General features: G+C 43.6%; 1 protein-coding gene across 1 annotated transcript in view; it reads right to left on the bottom strand.

Moving 5' to 3' along the window:
* Window positions 1–1,283: 1,283 nt before the first annotated feature.
* ELOVL6 (ELOVL fatty acid elongase 6) overlaps window positions 1,284–20,445 on the bottom strand; it is a 77,563-nt gene continuing 58,401 nt past the window's right edge. The window contains exons 3-4 of the mRNA XM_049815310.1: window positions 5,934–6,085; window positions 1,284–3,952 (exon numbers count right to left, since the gene is read on the bottom strand). Coding sequence (XP_049671267.1) covers window positions 3,528–3,952; window positions 5,934–6,085 — 577 coding nt within the window. The 3' untranslated portion in view covers window positions 1,284–3,527. The remainder of the gene's footprint in view (window positions 3,953–5,933; window positions 6,086–20,445) is intronic.

Here is a 20,445-nt window from a genome sequence, read left to right as displayed (position 1 = left end):
ATTAGCTGTGTTTCTATTTGTGGCTTGTAGGTTGGAACCGCTGGAGTATTGCTGAGGTGTCATTACATTAGGGTTGACTGGCTCAGTGTTCAAGCGCATGTCAGTGGGTTAAATGGGATGTCTAAATATCATACGTGCATGTTTTAGGAAGAAAAAAAGAAAAAGGTAAGAAAACCAGTGTAAGTTGCTTTTGGCCTTATCCTCAATTTCTTTAATGCCAGTTACCACACTTGACTCCAGTGGAAAACCTCAGAGGGAAGGCCCAGTGCTACAGTAGGGCCACGGGACCCGCGTGAATGCCCGTGTGATGTGTCATCTCCTGAAGCGAACGGCAGCGTGACCGCCGCTTTCCAGCGTGACGATAACTGTACTCTAATTTACCACTGTCCCTCGCGTGCCTGATCCTGCCGCCCCTTCCCTACACATATGCTCGCCGGCAGCCTTATCACCCGCCAGGACGGCCGCTGAATTCAGCGCCGAGTTCCCCCCGCACGCCCGGGGAACGCCCGCCCTGCGTTTTTGAGGAGGTCGCTCAGGCTGGTTTCTGCACGGGAGCCGCTTCCCAGGCAGTAAGGGAGGTGGCCCTGGCCTGCCCGGCCCCGGCTGGTGGGGCGGTGGGCACGTCAGGGAGCAGGCGCTGGGAACGGTGGAGCAGCACCCACGAGGGCTTTGGATGAACTTTGGGTGAAATAAGAGCGGGTGAAAATTCTTGCTCCGTTGAAGTCAGTGTCGGCATTGCCAGCGTTGCCATCCAGCGTGCACAGGTGTGGGGTTTTTCCTCTCATGCGATTAAGGAAAATAGCGTATGAAACATGGTAGGTTGTTTGCACCACGCTCTGTTTTCTGCCTGTGTTAAGCTGGGGAGTCCTTGCTTGCCTTGCTGTGGTGTCGCTTCTTATTGATAAAGTTTATGGGGCTTTCAAAGTCATTAGCCATAAGCCTCAAATTAGCAGGAGTCGTGTGTGCTCCGATAAAAGGCAGCCGGACACACCAGCTCTGTTCAAAGCAGAGCAAAGCCTCCACTGACTTCACAGGGTCCAAGATTTCTGCTCCGGCTTCAGCTCCGGACGCTGGGCCACTTCCACCCTCTCTTGCTTTATTCGAGAGACCTACGATACGCGGGACTGAGGGTCTAAATGGCACAATGGTGGGCTTCTACCAACGCTTTAATTTTGCCTTTTCCACTCTTAACTGGTCGTCTTAACCTGCTTCTTAGCCAGGGCAAAATTAAACATGAGGAAAAAGGCTTATTCAGCATTATAATTATCTGCTCCCAAGCTGTGTAACAAAATGGTTTACACATTTAATTGGTTTTGTCTAATATTTCCACGTATACAGTAGTCCTATTAATGAATATCGTAGCTTCATTACTGCATATCACATTTTGCTATTTGTTGTGTACCATAAAGTAACGTCAGCACATCGATAACTTAAATAACACAAATGTAAACTCATTTTCTGCTTGTTATAATTATGATTTTAGCCTTCAAAGGCTTTTTGATTTGTAAGACCATTCACATAACATGGAATGTAACTTTATTTGTTTTTCTTTTGTATATAATGAGACACCGAAAGCCCTTGTCATCTCTTAACAGGATACTAAAGCAGCTCTGTTCCATGAATGACAGCACAATCAAAGCTAAAAATCATAATTAAAAACAAAAAAACCCTTTGTACTGTACAATCTCAAATTAAAGCAAGAAAGATAATGACAATCTTTTGCATTAGCCAGGAAACGTGATTCTCTGCCATTGGGCTTTTTTTTCTTGTTGACAATTCACAGAATGTGTATATGGGTGTAGTTATAGGTGTGTGTATATCCTATGCAGAACAGCAGTCCCTATTTTGTTGATCTAGTTCTTCTAATTGTTTAGTTAAACTACCTAACTGATACAATTTAGAATACTACATTAACACATTTAACATCAAGTTTACATACTTGCGTCTTTGAAATACTAGGAACTTTTACACATTTTATTTGGCTTTGTAAGGACTGGAATATCACAGATAATGCAATCTACTTGTCTTTGAAAGAATATGGCTGTTCTCAACTAACTCTCTAAGGTTCAGAGTGAAATACGTTTCTCCTTACATCTGCAGCTGACTTCAGAGAAGAAAGAGTGTCTTCTTAAGTGGTCAGTCTGATGTTACAGTACAGATTCTGCAGAGAGAGAGATATTTATTTAATGAAGGATAATTCTCTCTGGACTTTAGAGTTAAGCTGTTGCAGCAAAATTACTCCATTTAGACTAATTTTTTCTATACAAATCTCAAGAAAAACCTATTCCAAGTATGTTTTGTAGTAGTATCTCCACATGACCAGAGGAGGGCACTTTGAACATCTTTGCACTGCCCAGGAGGCAGATGCAGAAGCACAGTGTTACCCAATGTCGCGCAGTCCTGCCACCTCTTCCCACCCAGGCAGGTATTCTTGTGTCCACAAAAATACAGAATCCATATCGTACCACAGGGCTTTGTTCTCCAAACAATGGGCAGATATATCACTCTCTTCTCGCTAACCAGGATTTCTTCCAATTTCCCCCATTTAATTCAGTGTTGCTGTGGGTTAAATTGAGATTAACGGATAATTCCTAAAAATCACGTGAGGGGAGTTGTCTCCCTCTCCTTCCTGAACATCCCTCTGCTATTAGCCCCTGGTAATTTAGCAAACATTGATTGATTTAACCCTCTATGACTTAGCCTGCTGCAGAAATTCCTTGCCTTTAACTGAAAAATGCACTTGGAAAATGCACTCGCTGAGATATGTATTGCAACAGTGCATCTTTTCACATTAAACTCTTGTAAAAGTACTGCTCCTTTCTGCCTTCTGAGGGAGGCCACTCTGCATCCCAGATCTGCTCCCCTGGCAGAGTACATAGCGGAGAAATCAATCTCTTCTCTTTTCCGTTCATGACCACAGCGTGGAGTTCAGCCACTTTCCATGCAGGAAACATCCCTTTGAGTTTCATTTTGGCTAAAGGTATCAACCTTCTGTGGAAAAGATTTTAATTTTGCAATCTTACTGTTATCCTGGACAGGTTGTTTGTCACCTCTCTGTTTTGCTTTGTTCAAGTTTACCGCTGAAAAATTATTAGAAAGGATTTAGAAACTTTTTTTTAAAAAATAAAAGTCTCTCCTCCACCCTGGGGAAACACACTGCTTATTTAATAAACTTTTTTTTTCCCTCAACATTATTCCTTTTCTCTTTTCTTCTGTCTTTTCTTCTCCTTTTTTCTTTCTTTTTTTTTCTTTTCTTTTTTCTCTTCTTTCTTTTCTCCTTTCTTTTCTAGAGCAGACAGGTACAAGAAGGAAGTTGTCTTTCAGCAGCAGTCCTTTGAGATAGAGTAGAATTCAGTGAGTCCTCACCATGATAGGATCATAAACTTACTGGGTTAAACCAAGCTAACTTACCCTAAGCTGCCAAGTTTTAGCTGCACCATTCATATATGTGTTTCCTTGTGCCATTTTCTTTTCTTATAATTTTGTTTTTCTTGATGACCCTGAGCTATAGCTGCGTGTTTCTACCACTAGTCAACCTTCCTTTCTTTTCTGGTTTTGCCGATATAGGCCTCAAAGAAAAAATGGCAGAAGAGCACAAAGTAGCTGAGGTACATGAGGGAGGACCAGATGATGTTCTGCACGTGGGAATGGCACTGGCCCTGCTGCATCCAGGAGAAGACCAGGTAATTGATCACGCAACCGATCAACATCTGAGTGATCTGCGACAAGGTGATGAACATGGCAAACTTGCGTGAGACTCTGAAGCCAGCAGCCCGCAAGGCATAGTAAGAGTACATAACGGCGTGTACTCCATAGTTCATGGTCATGAACCAGCCACCGCCAGCCACCATGTCCTTGTAGGAATACCAAGAATAAAGTAACACAGTAATGTGATGGTACCAGTGTAAGAAGATGAGCTTCTGTTTCCTAAGAATAATGAATATTGTATCACCTGTAACAAAAGAAAAAAAAAACAAAAAAAAAAGGAGGGGAGGAAAGGAAATGAGAAACATATTGAACAATTCCATAATTACTGCAGTGCTCTCTTCCCTTTGCTGTTGCTGGAGTAGACACTATTTTGGAGCACGAAAAACCACCTCGGCTCTAGATCTGAGACCCTGTCTGATCTGAGAGCCAGCTTGGCTCCTAATCTCTATGCAGTCTCTGGAAAACCAACATATCCCCATTTTCCTGTGTGGAAAAGCCCTGTTCGAAAACTCCACAGGTTTACTTGGTAGCCCTTTGCTGCAAACATAATCTCTGAAAGTCTGACATGAGGTGGGTGGATGTACGTGTATCGCCTCCGACCGTGAGGCTGTCCGTTATATACTGTGACTAGAAGAGAAACGCAGCTCGACAGAGAGCAGAAAGCCTGAAGAAGCAGCAGCACGGTGTCCTCCGATTCAAATGCCTACCTGCAAACTGAACTTAGTTAAATTCAGTAGCGCCTTTTGAGCTACTATGCAAAAAGCTATTGCATATGCAACCTGCAGTACTGAAAGGCATGTAATTGCCAGAAAAAAATGGTTCTAGAAAGAAATTTGGCTTATGTTGAAATACACGTCCTTTTCTGCAAAAACATGTTGCTATTGTAGAAAAGTAAATTTTATCTCTCTTTCCTGCTTTTTTTCTTCCTTCTGCTTCTCACAATTGCACTGAGCATCTCAATTAGATATATGTATATAAGCACGCTACTTGTTTTCTGTTGTTATAGACACAGTTTCCAAAAAGGTCCCTGAGTTTGGAATCTGGGGACTTATTTCTACGTATTTGTATCCCAGGAAGTCCAAATCATGAACATTAGTGATGGGTGGAACCAAAACTGCACTGTCTGCACAAGGTCTGTAACAAGCCCTAATACTACTGTTTGCTTCGTTAGCTGCAAGGTGTTGACTCACATTTTAATAAGTAATCATATGTTCGATTTATTGTTGCTGTGCAGTTCTAGCTGGTTTTTTCCAGTTTTAACAACTAAATTTTCATGGGTTTGCAGTAATTTAAGCAGCAGGAAACCAAGGGATTCTGACACACCAAGGCAACTGGTGTCTCTCTCTTTCCAGTTTTTATGCTGATGAACTGCTGTCCTGTAATTTGCTGAATCAAATTCTCTGCTGATAGGTAAAGACTTATTTTTGCTGTGCACCTGAACACAGTAAGTGCTGCAGACCTCTGAGGTTTAGTAAGGGCATCCTCTGAAATGAAAGCTTAGAGGGCTGCTAAATCGCTGCCTCCTCCTTCCCATTAAAACAATCCTTTCTTACACTAATAAGCCACGGGACGAGAACACATGCAGACTGGCTATTAAGTTGGCTTTGGCATGTATATCATAAGTATCCTTACCAAAAAAACTGCTGGAGAGACAGGAGTTTATAAGAATCAGGACTGGAAAAGCTAGGGATATTATGGGAAACTGGTTTCTATTTGAAGGAAGCAGACAGCCACAGCTTTCAATGTTTAGGGAGGAAGCACTTTACTGTTCATAACTGTACGCCTACATGTGTATTTAAGGACGAATGCTGCAGAATGGAGGCAGAATCTGACTCAAAGCTTCTTGCTGACACAGCTGCTGTAGCCCACCCTTCAGTTCTGTACCCACGGGGTGAGCGACTGCTGATTACGCTACTCCTATTTGCCTTTTGAGGAAAAGGTATGGACCAGATTCCTTCCTCTTGACTGCCCTGCTGTGTATAATTACTGCAGTTTATTCCTGGGCTGGGAATGGTCTTATTCAACTGCACATTTCTCTAACTTCAGCCAAGCTGAACTTAATCTCTAGAGACTAGAACATGCAAAGTTTGGGGCTGGTTTTGTTTACTCAGTTTTTCTAAGACTAAAACGTATTTCAACAGCACTGAGACCCTTCTTGTGCTTCCTGCACAGACATTTCTGCTCTCAATACGCATAACGAGAGAAAATGGAGAGAGGGTACTCACCTAGTTCGGGTGCTTTGCTTAGCACAAATGCATATGCCCAGAATTTGCTGACAGGTCCAATGTAAAAACTCTGGTCACACACTGACTGCTTCAGGCCTTTGGTCATCAAAATGTACAGCATATAAGCACCAGTTCGAACAGCACCGAATATACTTTAAAACAAAAAGAGAAAATGAAGAAAGTTGAGTGGACACTTGAAATCTACATGCCCTCACTTCAAATCATTATGAGAAAAAGGCCATCAATGTGCTGAAATATTAACTTGGAGACAGCCTTAAAGCTGGAGCAACTCTGCTGGCTTCTAGGAAGTTATTCTGAACTCAGATTTCTAAACTGGACTGCAGGCGTATCCCCTGGTGAAAGTCTGGAATGGTAACGTCTATGTTTTTTATTTCATTACTACAGGAATGATCTTTCAGTTTTCAGGAGCAGTGGGAGACATCTACTTCAGCTGAAAACACCATGCAGAGTTTTGACGCTGACAGCTGGAGACTCCAAGAATCGAGTTCATAGAGAGCTGTCATCAACATAATCGGGACAATTCCCTCTTCCGACTTCCTCGGGATTTCCTCTTGTCTCGCTGTGTTTGTTACACCCACAGGAGCTCTGAGCACAGACAAACCCAGGTAGGGCGCACGGATTTTGACCGGTGTTCTCAGTCAGGGCTGGTATTTTGGTGCACATGCTGACTTCATGCTTCATCTCTTAACAGGTCATTGCTAACAGAGGAATCAACGAGTTGAATTGAGTCGCAAACAGCAGATTCACCCTCACCTCATCCAAGTGAGATGCAAGGTGACGGTGTTCTGTAAATGAGAAACGTCAAGAGATTTGCAATGCTATTAATTAGCGCAATTACAAAGGGGATAGGTTCAGATAACAAAAGACATCCACCTGATGTAAGGAACAAAGGCTTCTGCCTCAGCAGTGAGGAGCTCGGCAGAAGGAATTGCCTCACTGTTTTACAGCAAGAACATGCTTGCCCACTATCTACCATTGTAGCTTGTTGGCCCTTCAAAAGCTCTGATGAATACTGGGTGAAACAAGCAGCTTTCGGCAAAATGGAGCAAAGAAAGACCCGATCTCCTTTGGGGTTGAGTATATCTTACTTTATGCCTACATCATATATCCCTGTGCCTCTACCCAGCTCCATCTTATCTCCTCTCTAACTTCTTTGTGACCTTGTCCTACTCATGAATCCTCTGGTTCCTGCTCTGCCCTGGTCTTTCGTGACGATCGCACGGCTGCAACCAAACCAAGCGACCTAAAATTGATGTGTAGACACATGTGGACAATGCAAGCTACCATTTAGGCAAAGTGTGTGAAATAAGGAACATTTCATCTGAAATTAGAGATTCTCTGTTACTTGTCCTTGTCTAGTGAAGTCAGTATTCTTCAAAAAAAGTGTTTTAAAATCATCAAGGCAGCCTCAAAAGTTGAGCTCTATGGCAGTTCTTATGTCACTTGGTCAGACTAGAAGGTTCAAGTAAGCTTGACGAGCGCAAAAACTGTTGACCTAACTTTTTATATTTTTTGCACAAAGTATTTAGATTTCCAAATCTGCAGCATTGATATACCCAGTCAAACCTGCCTGCTGCTAAGGAGCAATGCACCTCGCTCTCCCCTGTCCACTGCACGCATTCTGCAACCAAGTGGAGCACCACGCTGCCTGGTGCTCTCCTGGCTCCGTCAGTGGCATCACAGGTGGGGCTCTGCAGTCAGGTCACACCTGGGGAGAAGTGTTACGTCCTGGCTCCTGCACCATTACGTTTTGATGCCCGAGGTTTCCCTATGCCATGAGGAAATTCAGACAACAGTGAGCACTGAAGAAGCTACTATTATTATCTGCTATTTGTACGGTGGTATTTGCTCATGGGCTCTACTGCCAGATGAGTCCTCTTGTGCTATGTGAAAAAAAACCCCCATCCTGCTGTGGACTTTAGCTGAATCTGGGTTTCTCGTTAATACTGCCCAAAGCAATGCACATATTCCCAGGCTTAGGCAAGATAGCTATTGCAGTCTCTCACGTTTGTTCATCCACCCCTGCATGCAGAAGAGATAGTGCAGTATTCTTGGCATCTATGCAGACCATCGTGCATCCTCTCTGTGGAGGGTTTTTCCCTCCCAGAAATGCTCACTCATTATGCTTTTCTCACATCTTTTGGGGATCGGTCCTTTTAACTTGGCAGAGAGTGCCAAAGCCCGCAGGAGGAATTTTCAAATGAGGTGCAACGCATTGTGTCTTCTTTCTGGCATTTAACACATGCCCTTTTTTTTTCTCAGGAGTAGCATTTCTCATTCCCAAGAAGACAGGAGATCCTGACAGAGATGTGATCTGATCACTTCCTGAGGCAGTGAACTCCTCAAGCTAGCCAGGGCAGGCTGCTGCTTGCTCCTATGTTTTGGGTGGTGGCAAAACTGGGTGGAGGAAGATCGGGCAGAATATCTAATGCTACGCTGGTTCTCCCATTAGCAAATACCTCAGTACTGACATTAAAATGGAGGAAAAAAAGGAAATTTTAAATTACGAAATTAAACAGCTGCAAGCAATACGCCTTTCCTTGTACAGAAGCTGTACTGTTTGTTTTAAAATATCATTTATTATTAAAGTTTTAAAACCAAAGAGAATTCTGTGCCATGAACACAAACTCAGATGAGACGAGTGCTTGTTTGAGCAACAGGCAAACACTGACTTAACTGCAAGTGGTTGAGTATGGACACCCAGGGATTTAATGTGGACTGATAACAGAGCCAAAGAGTATTTGCCCTGTGGGGATTAGAGAGTTTCACTGTGCTGCCCTTGAGATTATCATGTAATTCTTCCCATCTTTCTGTTTAGCAACTACTGCAGAGCTCTCCTTGGAGTGCATGTGCACACACACTCACTCGCGCTCACACGCTTTTCTGGAATTTCACAGCACTGTGGCTTCCTCTGGTTCCATGAGTCTAGAAGAAGTGACTCCAGCTACTGCTCTACATGGTGTGAGTCAGACTAATCTGAATTTTTTATCAGTAAAAACCAAGTTACATTTTTGCATAATTCACAAGGGAAGGCTTTATAAATAAAGAGGATGGCAAACTGGAAGTAACTGATTCGATTACCTAAACAGATGCCACGAGCAGGTAGCTGTTTATGAGGTAAGCTGCATGCCAGAACACTACCTTGCCAACAAGCACACGCCACCAGAGACAGAAAAAGATCTAATGCACGCCTGCAAATATGCCTTGGACCCAGAGAGCCAGGACTGCTTTTTGTGCCTCTGCCACTTCATCTTGTTTGTTCTGTAAGGTAAGATCGACCGACAAATTTCTGTCTTGCAAAGACATGATGAGCAGCAGAGTGATGACATTGCTTGCTCAGTAAATCACTTCTGCTTCATTTTGTCCTCGCCCTGCTCTCTGCTGTAGCTTTTGTGAGGTATTGTAATGAACTGCTTACCAAAGCAGTCTGTCTGGTGGGAATCATCTGCAGGGATTTTAGAAATAAGGTGGCAGTGAATTACTGTACAATTACAGCCTTTTGCAACTAGAGAGACTGATCAGAAACACACTGCACTGGTTAATGCAGCTTTCTCATCTATTCAGACTCAAAATGTCCTACATTCTCCTCCCTTCAGGCAGTGACTTCTCTGGTAGACTAACAAATGCCCAATTGTTATTTTACTGTCCGTAATACGATCAAAATATATCCGTGAGTAAAATAAAACCCAACACTTTTCCCTCACAAACTCGTTTTCAGACAAGGGCCTCAAAACACATTTCATGCATGCATTAGGTACAGCATTAAGAAGGAGGGAAACTGAGGGCTGGGCAGCTGGCTGATGGCAAAACAAAGCAGGCATTAGTGGCCGAAGCCTATTAATGCTTTCCGCTCCCTCCAGCCTACTTACCAGGAGGGAGCGAAGTACTGGTTTCTCAAAAGCCCTCAAAAGAGGGCAGCAGGTACGTCAGGACTTCAGTTCAACCCCAGCTGCCACTGTAGCAGGCTCAGCTCCTTCTCGCAGTGAGGAGGACACTGCTCATTTTTGCTAGGGCTGCTTTCTATGCAGACCCATCCCTGCACTTGGCTCCTGGCACCTCTGGACATCCCGGTCCAGGATCAACACTGCAGAATTGAGCAGCAAATGTGACTTACACATAAAAAAAAAATATATACATATTAAAAGTTCAGCACAGAATATAGCAAGATTTTCTAAAGGATTTTAGTGCTGTGATAATCGCAGAGCGGAAATTCTCTGCTCCAGTTTAAGTCTTAAAAAAACCCTTAAACTAACCAAACGCATGATGCAAACTGCCTGCAGAACTAGGTGAAGATGGCACTGAAGGGGATAAAAGCCTTGACTACGGCAAAGGTGAATGTAAAATATGTTAGCTACAAGCTACGTGTCAAAAGTGGAGTATGTTTACGTTCAAAAGCCTGCCACCCTGCGTACACAGCACCAGCAGAGAGCAGCAGGGAGCCTGTAGACAGCAAGACCCAGCTGCGCTTCGCAAAATTAAGGGCTGGTAGGGACTTCAAGCAGAGCTCTCCTCATCCAGGCCCACAGGCTGTTCAACACGGCCCAAACCACAAGTGCCCAGCTGGTTTAACCAGTCTCCAAGGTGCCGGACTATCCTCTGCCATGGGTGTGTTGGGCTAGTCCAGCAGCGAGCCCACCGGGCACATAGCCAGAGCTCCCACGGGTCCGGCTCCAGCTCCAGCTCCCAGCCTGGGGCCTGGCTGGAGGAGAGAAGAAATCTTAATTCTGCCCCAACCCGCTTACATGGCGACTCACAGGAGTCCCAGCAGGTGAGTCTGTGCCCCAAGAGCACAGGGAGATGGTGGAGAGCGCGTGGTCCTCCTCTGTGAAAGCCACATCGAACAGACGGTGGTCCTGGGAGAGCGGCCGAGATCACCTCACGTGTGGAGTCACAGCTCCCAGACTGCAGCCTGCTTGTACCGTAAGGGTAACAAAAAAAGGAAGCACTTTTTTTGGTGTTTGGGGCTTTTTTCTTTTTTTTTTTGCATTTTAGCATGCAAAATATTTACAGAGGAAGCACTCTGAATTCAAAAGAAATGGTTAAAGGTCAGCAGATGAAGAACGCAGAGCTTCCTACCGCTTCTTTCATGAGAAATCAAACCGCGTTCACCCTTCTGTGAGTATTTCAGTGGTCATATCAAGCTTCCCTTCTGCTGCTGAAGAGCTGGTCTCTTAACACAATAGAATGGCCTTTCTGTGCCCTTCCAGTTTAAAACGCACGGTCCTCGGAAAAGAGGAATAAGTTGTGCTGCTAATGCTGGGGCACAGGAGCGCGGGATGCACAGCGACCCCTCGGACTGACAGGTCAGAGCGGCAGGGTGATCTGGCAGCACGCCTGGGGAAGGCAGTTCCTATAAAAGGGCAACAGAATATTCCTGTGCTTAGCCAAGCAACAGAAAACATGTAGAATATGAACCGATACTGGGAAAACGCACAGAGAAAACATCTAGAAGAGAAACAACTCTGGGAACTAAGTTTCTTGAAAAGAAATGCAGCTAAAGCCGCCTTCATCGGAACTCCCCAACGGGGCCGTTATCCCCAAATCAGTAAAGAAACTCAGAAACTCCTGGTATTATCAAGCAGCATGGACCAAGGTGGGTGCATCTCCATGTGAAGGAACGTCTCACATCTTTCAGCCATTTGCTCACTGTGCTCTTTGATTAATTCCTAAAAATAAGTTTGTGACATGACTGGTAGGTTTGTTTTGTAGTTCTTTGGAAGTATTTATACAGCTTTTCTTCTCCACCTGCTAAGGGCGAGCTTCTTTCAAATCGCTCTTACCTTCTGCAGCCTCGTGAAACGTGGTCCCAGAGTACCAGTCCACCAATGCTACGTGCCAAGTGGATGACACAGCAGGGGCAGGGCTAGGTGACAGCTTGCTTTAGAAACTGATGGATTTTGTTACCGGAAATTAAACTGTTTCGTAGGAGATTTCTATCCGTCTCCCACAAAACCCCGCTTTGCCCCTGTGAAAAGGAACAGTAGTTTTGGCTGACTCAAAAGACCCAGAGGCACCTCTGGAGGAGGCAAGCGTCGAAGGGGCCACTTGCCTTGCAAACCAGCAGAGGGAAGGTTTTTTTCCAATTTTGCCACAGAATTATTTTTTCCTTGGTGACTTCAGATAAAGTTGGCAGACCAGTGCTGGGAAATGGCCCTTTCCATGGAGGAAGCACATAAGGATAGGTCCTTCATAGCAAACAGGGCAGGAATTCTGGGAACATGCATTTGTATGGCGACCGCACGCTATACATACAGCTGTATTATAAGAAGATACACCTAAACTATTTTCTGTGTAGACAGGTGAGGTAGTCAGATCACAGTGTGCTTGCTGCTTTGCTACTGCTGTGGTGATTATACTATCAAACCAGTGGGAAAGATGGAAGATTTAATGAACCGTTGGCCTGCTCTCAACCTAAAATCTGTGCTTACATTTTGCAGAGGCTTCAGGTCCCGCAGGAGCACTCTGGGAAATTGCTAACCTTTGCATCAAAAAGAGAAGACCGTCAAACAAAATTTTAGTAGCTAAATCAGGAGGTTTATGGGAGCCTGCCCTCATAATCTGTAAAAAAATATGAAATTGCATTTTCCTTCCTCAGTTCTCCTAGGATGCGGCTGTAGTGAGGGTATTTTCTTTATATAGTTGAGCCAAAATGAAAGGGAATGTCCAGGTTAAAGTGTTTATCTGGGTAGTGTCAAATGAGGAAAGGATATTAGGGTCTAGTTTGTGCTGACCACAAACCAGGTCAACAGCCTACTGACTTTTACTGGTGCCTGGGTGCTTATTTAAAGCCTATTGTTCCAAAAGTGTTTTGTGGGTAGACGTGCCAGACTGTTTCAAGGCTGGGAGAAGAATTAAAACCGTAAGAGTAGCCTCCCCAAGAGCCTGCCCAACAGAAACAGCATTCGTTCCACCGCAGGGAGGTGACTGGCGAGACCTGCCATGACATACCAACCTTCCAGCATACGGAAGCAAAGGGCGAGTGAGAATTACGTTTCCTGGCTAATTAAGCTTCCTTAAACTTAGGAGTCCATGGGCACATGTTCACAGAGAGTGAAAGCGGATCCTGTGGGCCCCCCCCTTTTTTTTGGGTGGGTGGGGGCTGTGGGGGGGTGAACGTGTGCAGGAATGTAGCAAAGGAGCAGCACAAACCCACCAGAATTTGCAATTGCTTTGCTCTGCCTTCTGACACCCAAGCTGCTCCTAGCTGTTTGTGGACTGTCTAGATTTCATTGCAGCTGTTCCTCCCCCTATTTTTTTTAAAAATGAATCACCTCTTAACTCTTTTCATGTTTTTATCCCAGTGATGTGCACATTCATCCACATCTGGCCAGCTTTGCAGGAGGAAGGGAGGAGCAGTACAACCTCCACTGGGCAATGTGCAATACGTGATGGTGCAATATTAAAAAAAAGTTGGATGTTCCAGATGGAATAAATTCTCCACAAGAGAGGAGGAATTAATTAAGCCTATGGCAATTTTAATAGATAGGTTCACTAAAAGATTGTCAGACTACCTAAATGTTCTCTCAGATGTGACTCCTGTCTTAGTTTGTATTGATTGTATTCAAACGCAGTTCCATAAAATGGTGGATCTTCTTGTATTTAAACAGGTGTAGAAACTATAAGGTTGCTTTAGGCTCATCTTTGCAAAATCATGGTATTCTTACTGTACAGTGAGAAACAATACACTAAAATCCTGATCATTAAGTACAAATGAAATGTGGGCAATGACTGAAGGATACCATTTGGCTATTGTTCGGTAACCTACCTGGAATTAATGGCTCTTATTTTGATCTCAAGGAGTTAATGAGAACTGTGGCTAAGTCAGTGCAATATGACATGTCCTCTAATCTCACAGAAAAGCAGCCTAGAAAAGGATCTGGCACCCAACATCCTAAATAGTCAATGTGACACAAGGACAGCCTACACAAAATATTCATATATATTAATAAATGACTAGAAGAACCAGCTTTGTAAGTCTGCACCTGGTTATTAAAAGTATTTTGCTAGGTTTATGGAACTGAGGGTTACATTTTCCAAATTAAATGAATCAGTCTCTTGGTCAGTGAAGGATACACAGCGATACGGTATTAATCTAAGTGATAAAAAAGTTTGAAAAAGAATGGTACTGACTATGGATTCGGTCTCTCTTAACTCTAAATGTAACATTTATGAGGCATTTTACAAGCATTTAAAAGAGAAGACTTCTTAATAGTGCGTTACCTTGAAATCCTAGAGACACTTGTTCAAATTAGAGCTGATGAACTTAGCCCAACTGTTATTTTTATAAGAAATGGCAAAGCAAATGAATGTAATTGGGCTTTTGTTTCGTCATCCTTCAACATTCCTGAAGTGCTTTCAAGCAACACCAAAGTTAGTGGTGGAGAGAGGGAGACCCAACCCTGCAGAAAGACTGTTCTTACAAAACACTTGTAAAGCACTTCCCTGTTTCACCTCCCAGAACCGATCCAGGTACCTCCCTGGAAGACCCCGTCTCCTCATCGAATCCACCCGTGATGAAAAGGACATCTCCATTCTCTCCACAGAGCAGACCTTCCTGTTGCCACACCAAAATTTTGGTCTTGCCTGCTTTACGACAACCAAGTGACCTACCACCTCCAGCTTGGGCTGTCCCAGAATTACCAACGCCTCAACAATATTCAGGCTAGCAACCGCTTTAGCTCAGACAACCCCGTGTGAAGAACTGCTAAGTACAAAGCTGTTTCTAAGTGGGGGTCTCTTCAGGTTCAGACCTAACTTCCTTCAGACTTCTTCTGTCCGTGTTGGCAACTCCAAGACCCTTAGCATTGTATTTGTGAATATTTCACAGTCCTTAATGGCCCTTATTCTTGTGACAGCTTCATGAAGTAGCTAGCTAAGCGTAAGACCCATTTCAGAGACAAAGAGATGAGGCAAACTGAAAGTTAAGTGTCCTGTCAAAAATCTGTGTCTGAGCCAGGATGAGAAATGCTGTGCAACATCATGAGTTGTGGTTCAGTGCCCTACCCATGAGGTCCGTTTGATGTAAGCAGAAAGAGGTCTGACCTCACTCCGTAGCAGTGAAAACAGTATTATTGAATTAACAGTAAACACGCTCCAGTAGGAGGAATTTTCTTCAGAGTCCTTTGACCTACTATAGATTTTCTTTTCACTTTTTAAAGTTACCTTATAAACCTTCAAGTCCCAAACCCTCCATCTTGATTACCCAAGGTACACCTATATCTTTAAAGATAAGTAGTTTATAGACATAAAAGCTGTTACACCTCTTAGCACCACATTTTCATTGTCTACACATCTGATATTTCGGCTGCATACTTTCAAGACCTAAAAATACGCAGAGACATACAGCGCGAGTTTACAAAGCCGTGCTGTCCTAGAAACACAAACACCTGAAAACTTCCCGACCTAGTCAGAAGACTAGATAAGAGCAAGACGTGCCTTCCACAGACTCATTGCTTTCCCTCTGTTTTGCCTCCACATATTAGGCAAATGCCAGGGTGGATTTGGCCTGACACAGTTGGACGCAAGCCACAGAGAATGTGAACCTACGGAGTGACTTTTAAGAGCATCCCTGCTTCTATCTCCTCCCCACTGTCCCACCCCTTGAATTTGCATAGGACCAGACCCCAGCAGCTGACCTTGCCATAGGAGAAAATACTTAGATTCTTCTCCCTCGTGGAATTTTTGCAGCTGTTCTAACTATTGTAGTTGTTTTGTATTAATGCTCCCTGCTGATCCCCTTACTCGCACCAGTGAACTCCAGAAGAAAATCAGGTATGGATCAGAATCCACAGTGGGGGGTGCCTAATTCCTTGCGACATGCGCAGGTACAAAAAAACACACTAGTGAGGTGGAAAATTCAATGCCAATATTCTTAAGAACTCCTGTTTTCCTTTACTAATGCCCTCAGTTGATAAAACTACAAAGATGCAGGCTTTAATCCCATTCAGCAGGAACCGATTCTGTGGGAAGTTCATTTTAAAACTCTTCTATCTACCCAAGTGTATGAAGGAAAAGCTGGAAGACCTAGCCAGTGAGTCAACCATGGACAAAACCAGAACCCTAAACTCTCACTGTAAAATAAAAAAAATCTCATTATTTCAAAGTCAGTCTTGCAGAGGACTGCAATGCTTGTTTGTATGGAATGCTTGTATGCAATGCTTGTATGTTTGGGATTTAGGACTAGCATGACGTTGCTGTGCACCTAAGTCGAACTCCTTTCTGACCCATATTGTTTCATTTCACTGGGAAAAAAATCACATTGGCTATCATTTCCCCATATTTTCCTTTAATAAAACTAACTTCAGGCACAGATGTGAAAACATGTTACCAAGTCTTCTCTGGTGCTGATGAACTATGGTAACTATTTACATGCTCATTATGTCTATAGCAATTTTAGTGTAAAACTGTAAAATCAGAGAAGGAGGTTTGTGCTACCATATTTTATCCCTTTGTAACCGTGTTTAGACAACCACGTGCTCAGTTACCACAATCCAGTTGCTAGCAGGTAACTGAAAGCACAGTAACTCCCTCGAGCTAGTGTCCTTCAAGGCCCAGCCTATTGATAAAATTATTTGGGACCATTACTTATTCTCTTACAATGGGTGGGAACAAGAAAAAATTATGGAAAAAGCACCTTGGTCCCATGATATACCTTCTTCCCACGGTAACTGAACACCTTTAAAAGAACATTTTCAAAAATTAACAAAAAGTCATTTAAGAGCACTTACGTTAATCTCATTCTTTAAAAAGAACACAGAACTCATCCTCTTCAGCCCATGTGTCTGAAAGGCCGTAAGGTGTCTATATTCTTCAAAATGACTAAACTACTGTAATTAAGTGCACAATTTTCACAAATTTTTTTAGACTAAGAAATGGTTTTAGCTTCCCCGACTCCCTGAAAGCTTGAAATGACTAACGCTTTTGTTCCCACTTGCAATTTTACCTCTCCAGCTGAGGGAACGTGTTCTTTGAAAACGTTCATTTTCTTCGATGAAGTGTATGCGATAACTAGCGACGGGCACCCTCTGTGGCTCTTCTCCGCTTTGAGCATCCCACAGTGAGCTCCGCTGGTCCTCCCGCACTGGAGCTACTCCACCACTCACTCTGCAGGCAGGCTGCTGCCTCCACGTCCCCGCCGATTTGGCTGGTTGCATGGCCGCGCTGTTTAACTAGACTGGTGAATGATGCAGCTAAAATAGGCTCTCCTCCATTTCTCTTTTTTTAATGACATGATTGCATTGCTCTCAGTCACAGCAGGGAAACGAGACTGGGGAAGGCAGGAGCCCTTCCAGCCAGCCTTGGCACTACGGAGTAAAAATGCGGCACCATGCTCAGAGCAGCTACTCTGCTCTAGGAAGCCATTGAAAAGGCATTTAAGGCAGTGGTTTGCCACTCGCTGCTGGATCTTGTTTCAAATATGGTTCCTTCAGAGCATTTAACAAGCTCCAACAGCAAAACCTTCCTTCTAACGTCTTGCTGCCCAGCTGCTCCTCAGCCTCTCCCCCTGCCCATCTCCTGACGGGGAAGGAGAACAGACGTGTCTTGCAGCTCACCCACAGTCCTCCCTTGCCCTCCTTGAAGATGACAGAGTTTAGGGTGGAGTCCAAGCCACGGTATTGTTAAAAAACAAAGGTAAGAAAAGGGAGAGATGAGGAATAACACATGCTTTTTTCAGTGTGGCGCTCGCTTACCCTGAAACCTGGTGGTCAGCAGTACTGGAACTGTTTTATAATAGGGTGCTCTAGCTCTCCATACCGTGTGTGAGCAAAAGTTGTGCTGATCTTTGCAGTTTTTATCACTCTCTTTGGCAGAAGACCTTCCTTTTCGCAAGTTCACGAATAATTTGAGGTTTGGGTTCAGTCCTATCAAAATCCCAACGCAAAATTGAGAGAATTCCCCTTCCATCTCTGAAAAAGACCCCCATCACTGAACCAAACACAGAAGCCCTCCTTTTCAGACCCTTCTACTGTATCTGATCCAGATGTCTCTCCAGTAAGCTTTTCAATGCAAATAATTTTGAGCTTTCAGTTGGGACCAAAACCTGAAGCCAGGCCAGCTCAGAATGATTTAAAAATTGTGCAAATATTTGACATGGCTCTAAGAAATAATATATCATTTGTGCAGGTTTATATATCCATAAGCATATGCATACATGCCTGGGTGGTTATTAGTTTCCCGTGTGATAAATTTTGGGGAGGGAAATGAGGTATATTAAAGTGACAGCTCGCTTTGTGGTTTTCAAGTGAGGGCAGATACTGTGCTCCTTGCATCAGTCCTTTTTTTCTCCTCGGCAATAAATCCCTCTATGTGGGGCCAACTCCCTTCAGCCCTTCCCTCTTGTCAGCAGATTTCCTAGTCACAACTCACCTGGCTCCCAAAACCATTTCTTTGTCCTTTTTATTGACAAAACTGGAAAGAAAACCAGGCTTAACTTATTTCCTTCCCTCTCCAGGGACCTCATTAAGCACACCCAAACAGTGGCATCTCTGCAGGGCTCCGGATCAATGGACACTGTCATCTGGAGACTTTAATCACATTAACACCACAGCAGAGTAAAATCCATCTGATTCTCCCTTGCTAAAGTGGCAAGCTCAACACTTCTGCCAATTGCTGCAACTTCTACTCAGAAGCCTTATTTATATGTGTGGACAAAAATCAATCTACCACAGCTACTGCTTTTCAGTCCCCCCTCACGGAGCCTGAATTCCCTCTCCAGGAAATGCAATTTGATCCCCCAGACCTGCCTTCTTTATGATCGGGATTAGCTATATTCAGACGATCCTGAGGAGCAGAGTACAAAAATGATCAATAAAGCGAAGCTTCGTGAGCCGGTGGAAGAACCTGCACCGCTTACAAAGCATGGGAGAAAAACAAATGCCAGGGCTACAGTCCTACAAGTAGTCTTTGCAACAGAGGAGAAGATAATTGGCAGAGGTAAAAAGGGTTATACTTGCAAGGAGAGTCTTACACAGAGCACTCGGTGGCTATACGAGGCCCACTGGGTTTTGGTAGAGATAAACAAGGCGCAATGGTCAGGCTGAAGGGCAGTTGCACTCACTCATTACCCCAGGAACATGAGAGAATAGCATAAATTGCTTACAGGGACACCTGCGTAACCATACACCATTGAAAAACATGTAACTGTTTTCTTTCAATGAATGAAAAAGAATTTCTCAGCTCCCTGCATCTCATCTGACTTCCAAAGAGTCAGTTACAAGCTAATCAATAGTAATTACCTATCACATGGTCTTGCCCTCCTCCATGTGCTGTTGTTACCTGATGCTGCTCCCTGATTATCTGGCACATGGATGGTAGGAACTTGCAGGAACAACATTTCTTGACGAAAGCTGTTATTTCTCGAGCAATAACCCACTCTTCTATCACTAAATAATAATTGGCCTTCTGTTGCAGCTGAAGATCCCTGGCACCCCGTGAAGGCTGTATACTCGGTGAGATGTTCTGTCAAAACCACTTCCTAGTTCATAGATATTTATTTCATCAAGTTTGGACCGTGGCTAAATTACTAAAAAGAAAAAAAAAAAAATTACTTTTCAAATTAAGCCCTGTGTTTGGTGCAAAATCTCATAAGAATTAAGGAATCCATCTCAGGATTTCTAAAGTAGCCCATGAGGATTCATAAGCACAGTGTACCTCTTAAGCAATCCTTAATGAATGCTTCAGGAGCTTTTGCACTTGTTCCTGTGTCATCACTGAAATTATTCTCAGCATCCAACATTATCTCAAGAAAATTTTAGAATAACTGTAATATTGCAGTGATTTAAATGATAACCCGAAGAAAGTAGCGTATCTATTTCTGCAGGATAAATTCAAGATACTTACAGGATCAAATGTATCAAGTTGTTAGAGTAACTGTCATGTAGAGCACTGAAATGTATGTATTCAGGAGTTTGAAATTATCCTAGGCAAATAAAGCCAAAAAGTAATAAAGTACAAGATTTAGCAGAGAATCAAGCCAACCAATGGAGCTAGCCATCACTAAAGCTGTAAAACAGGCAGATAACAAAGTAAGCAAAATCTAAGTTACAGAAAAAGACTAGCATTTGACAGAATAAAGAAGGCTTAAAGAAGCCAGAAGTTTTAATAGAGCTGTAATGAGCTGCTCAGATCCGTAAATTTAATGGCAATTGCAGGCGTGGAGCCATTGATCTTCCTTTTTCACTCTGTCCTCCCCGGGGCAGTAGTCCTGCAAGCATCTAAAGAAGTTCAGATCTCAGGGATTCGCCTACAGTTGGTAAATAATAAATATATTTTATTTATTCAGCAACCTAGGGAAGATGTTGAACGGTACAGGCATGAGGATGCACATTCGTTCAGAAGAAGTTAAACTCGTCGCAAAACGGTGACTTCGCTTAACCATGGCTCGACACCCATACGCACCCCTGCGTGTGAACGCTGCTCGGTTTGGCAGTGTTTATTAACAAACTCATCCGCAGATGCAACGTTGGATTTGATAGGTCATGCAAGTTAACAC

The sequence above is a fragment of the Accipiter gentilis genome, chromosome 12 (genome assembly GCF_929443795.1).
Source record: "Accipiter gentilis chromosome 12, bAccGen1.1, whole genome shotgun sequence".
Taxonomy (NCBI): domain Eukaryota; kingdom Metazoa; phylum Chordata; class Aves; order Accipitriformes; family Accipitridae; genus Astur; species Astur gentilis.
This window is presented reverse-complemented; position numbering and strand designations above follow the sequence as displayed.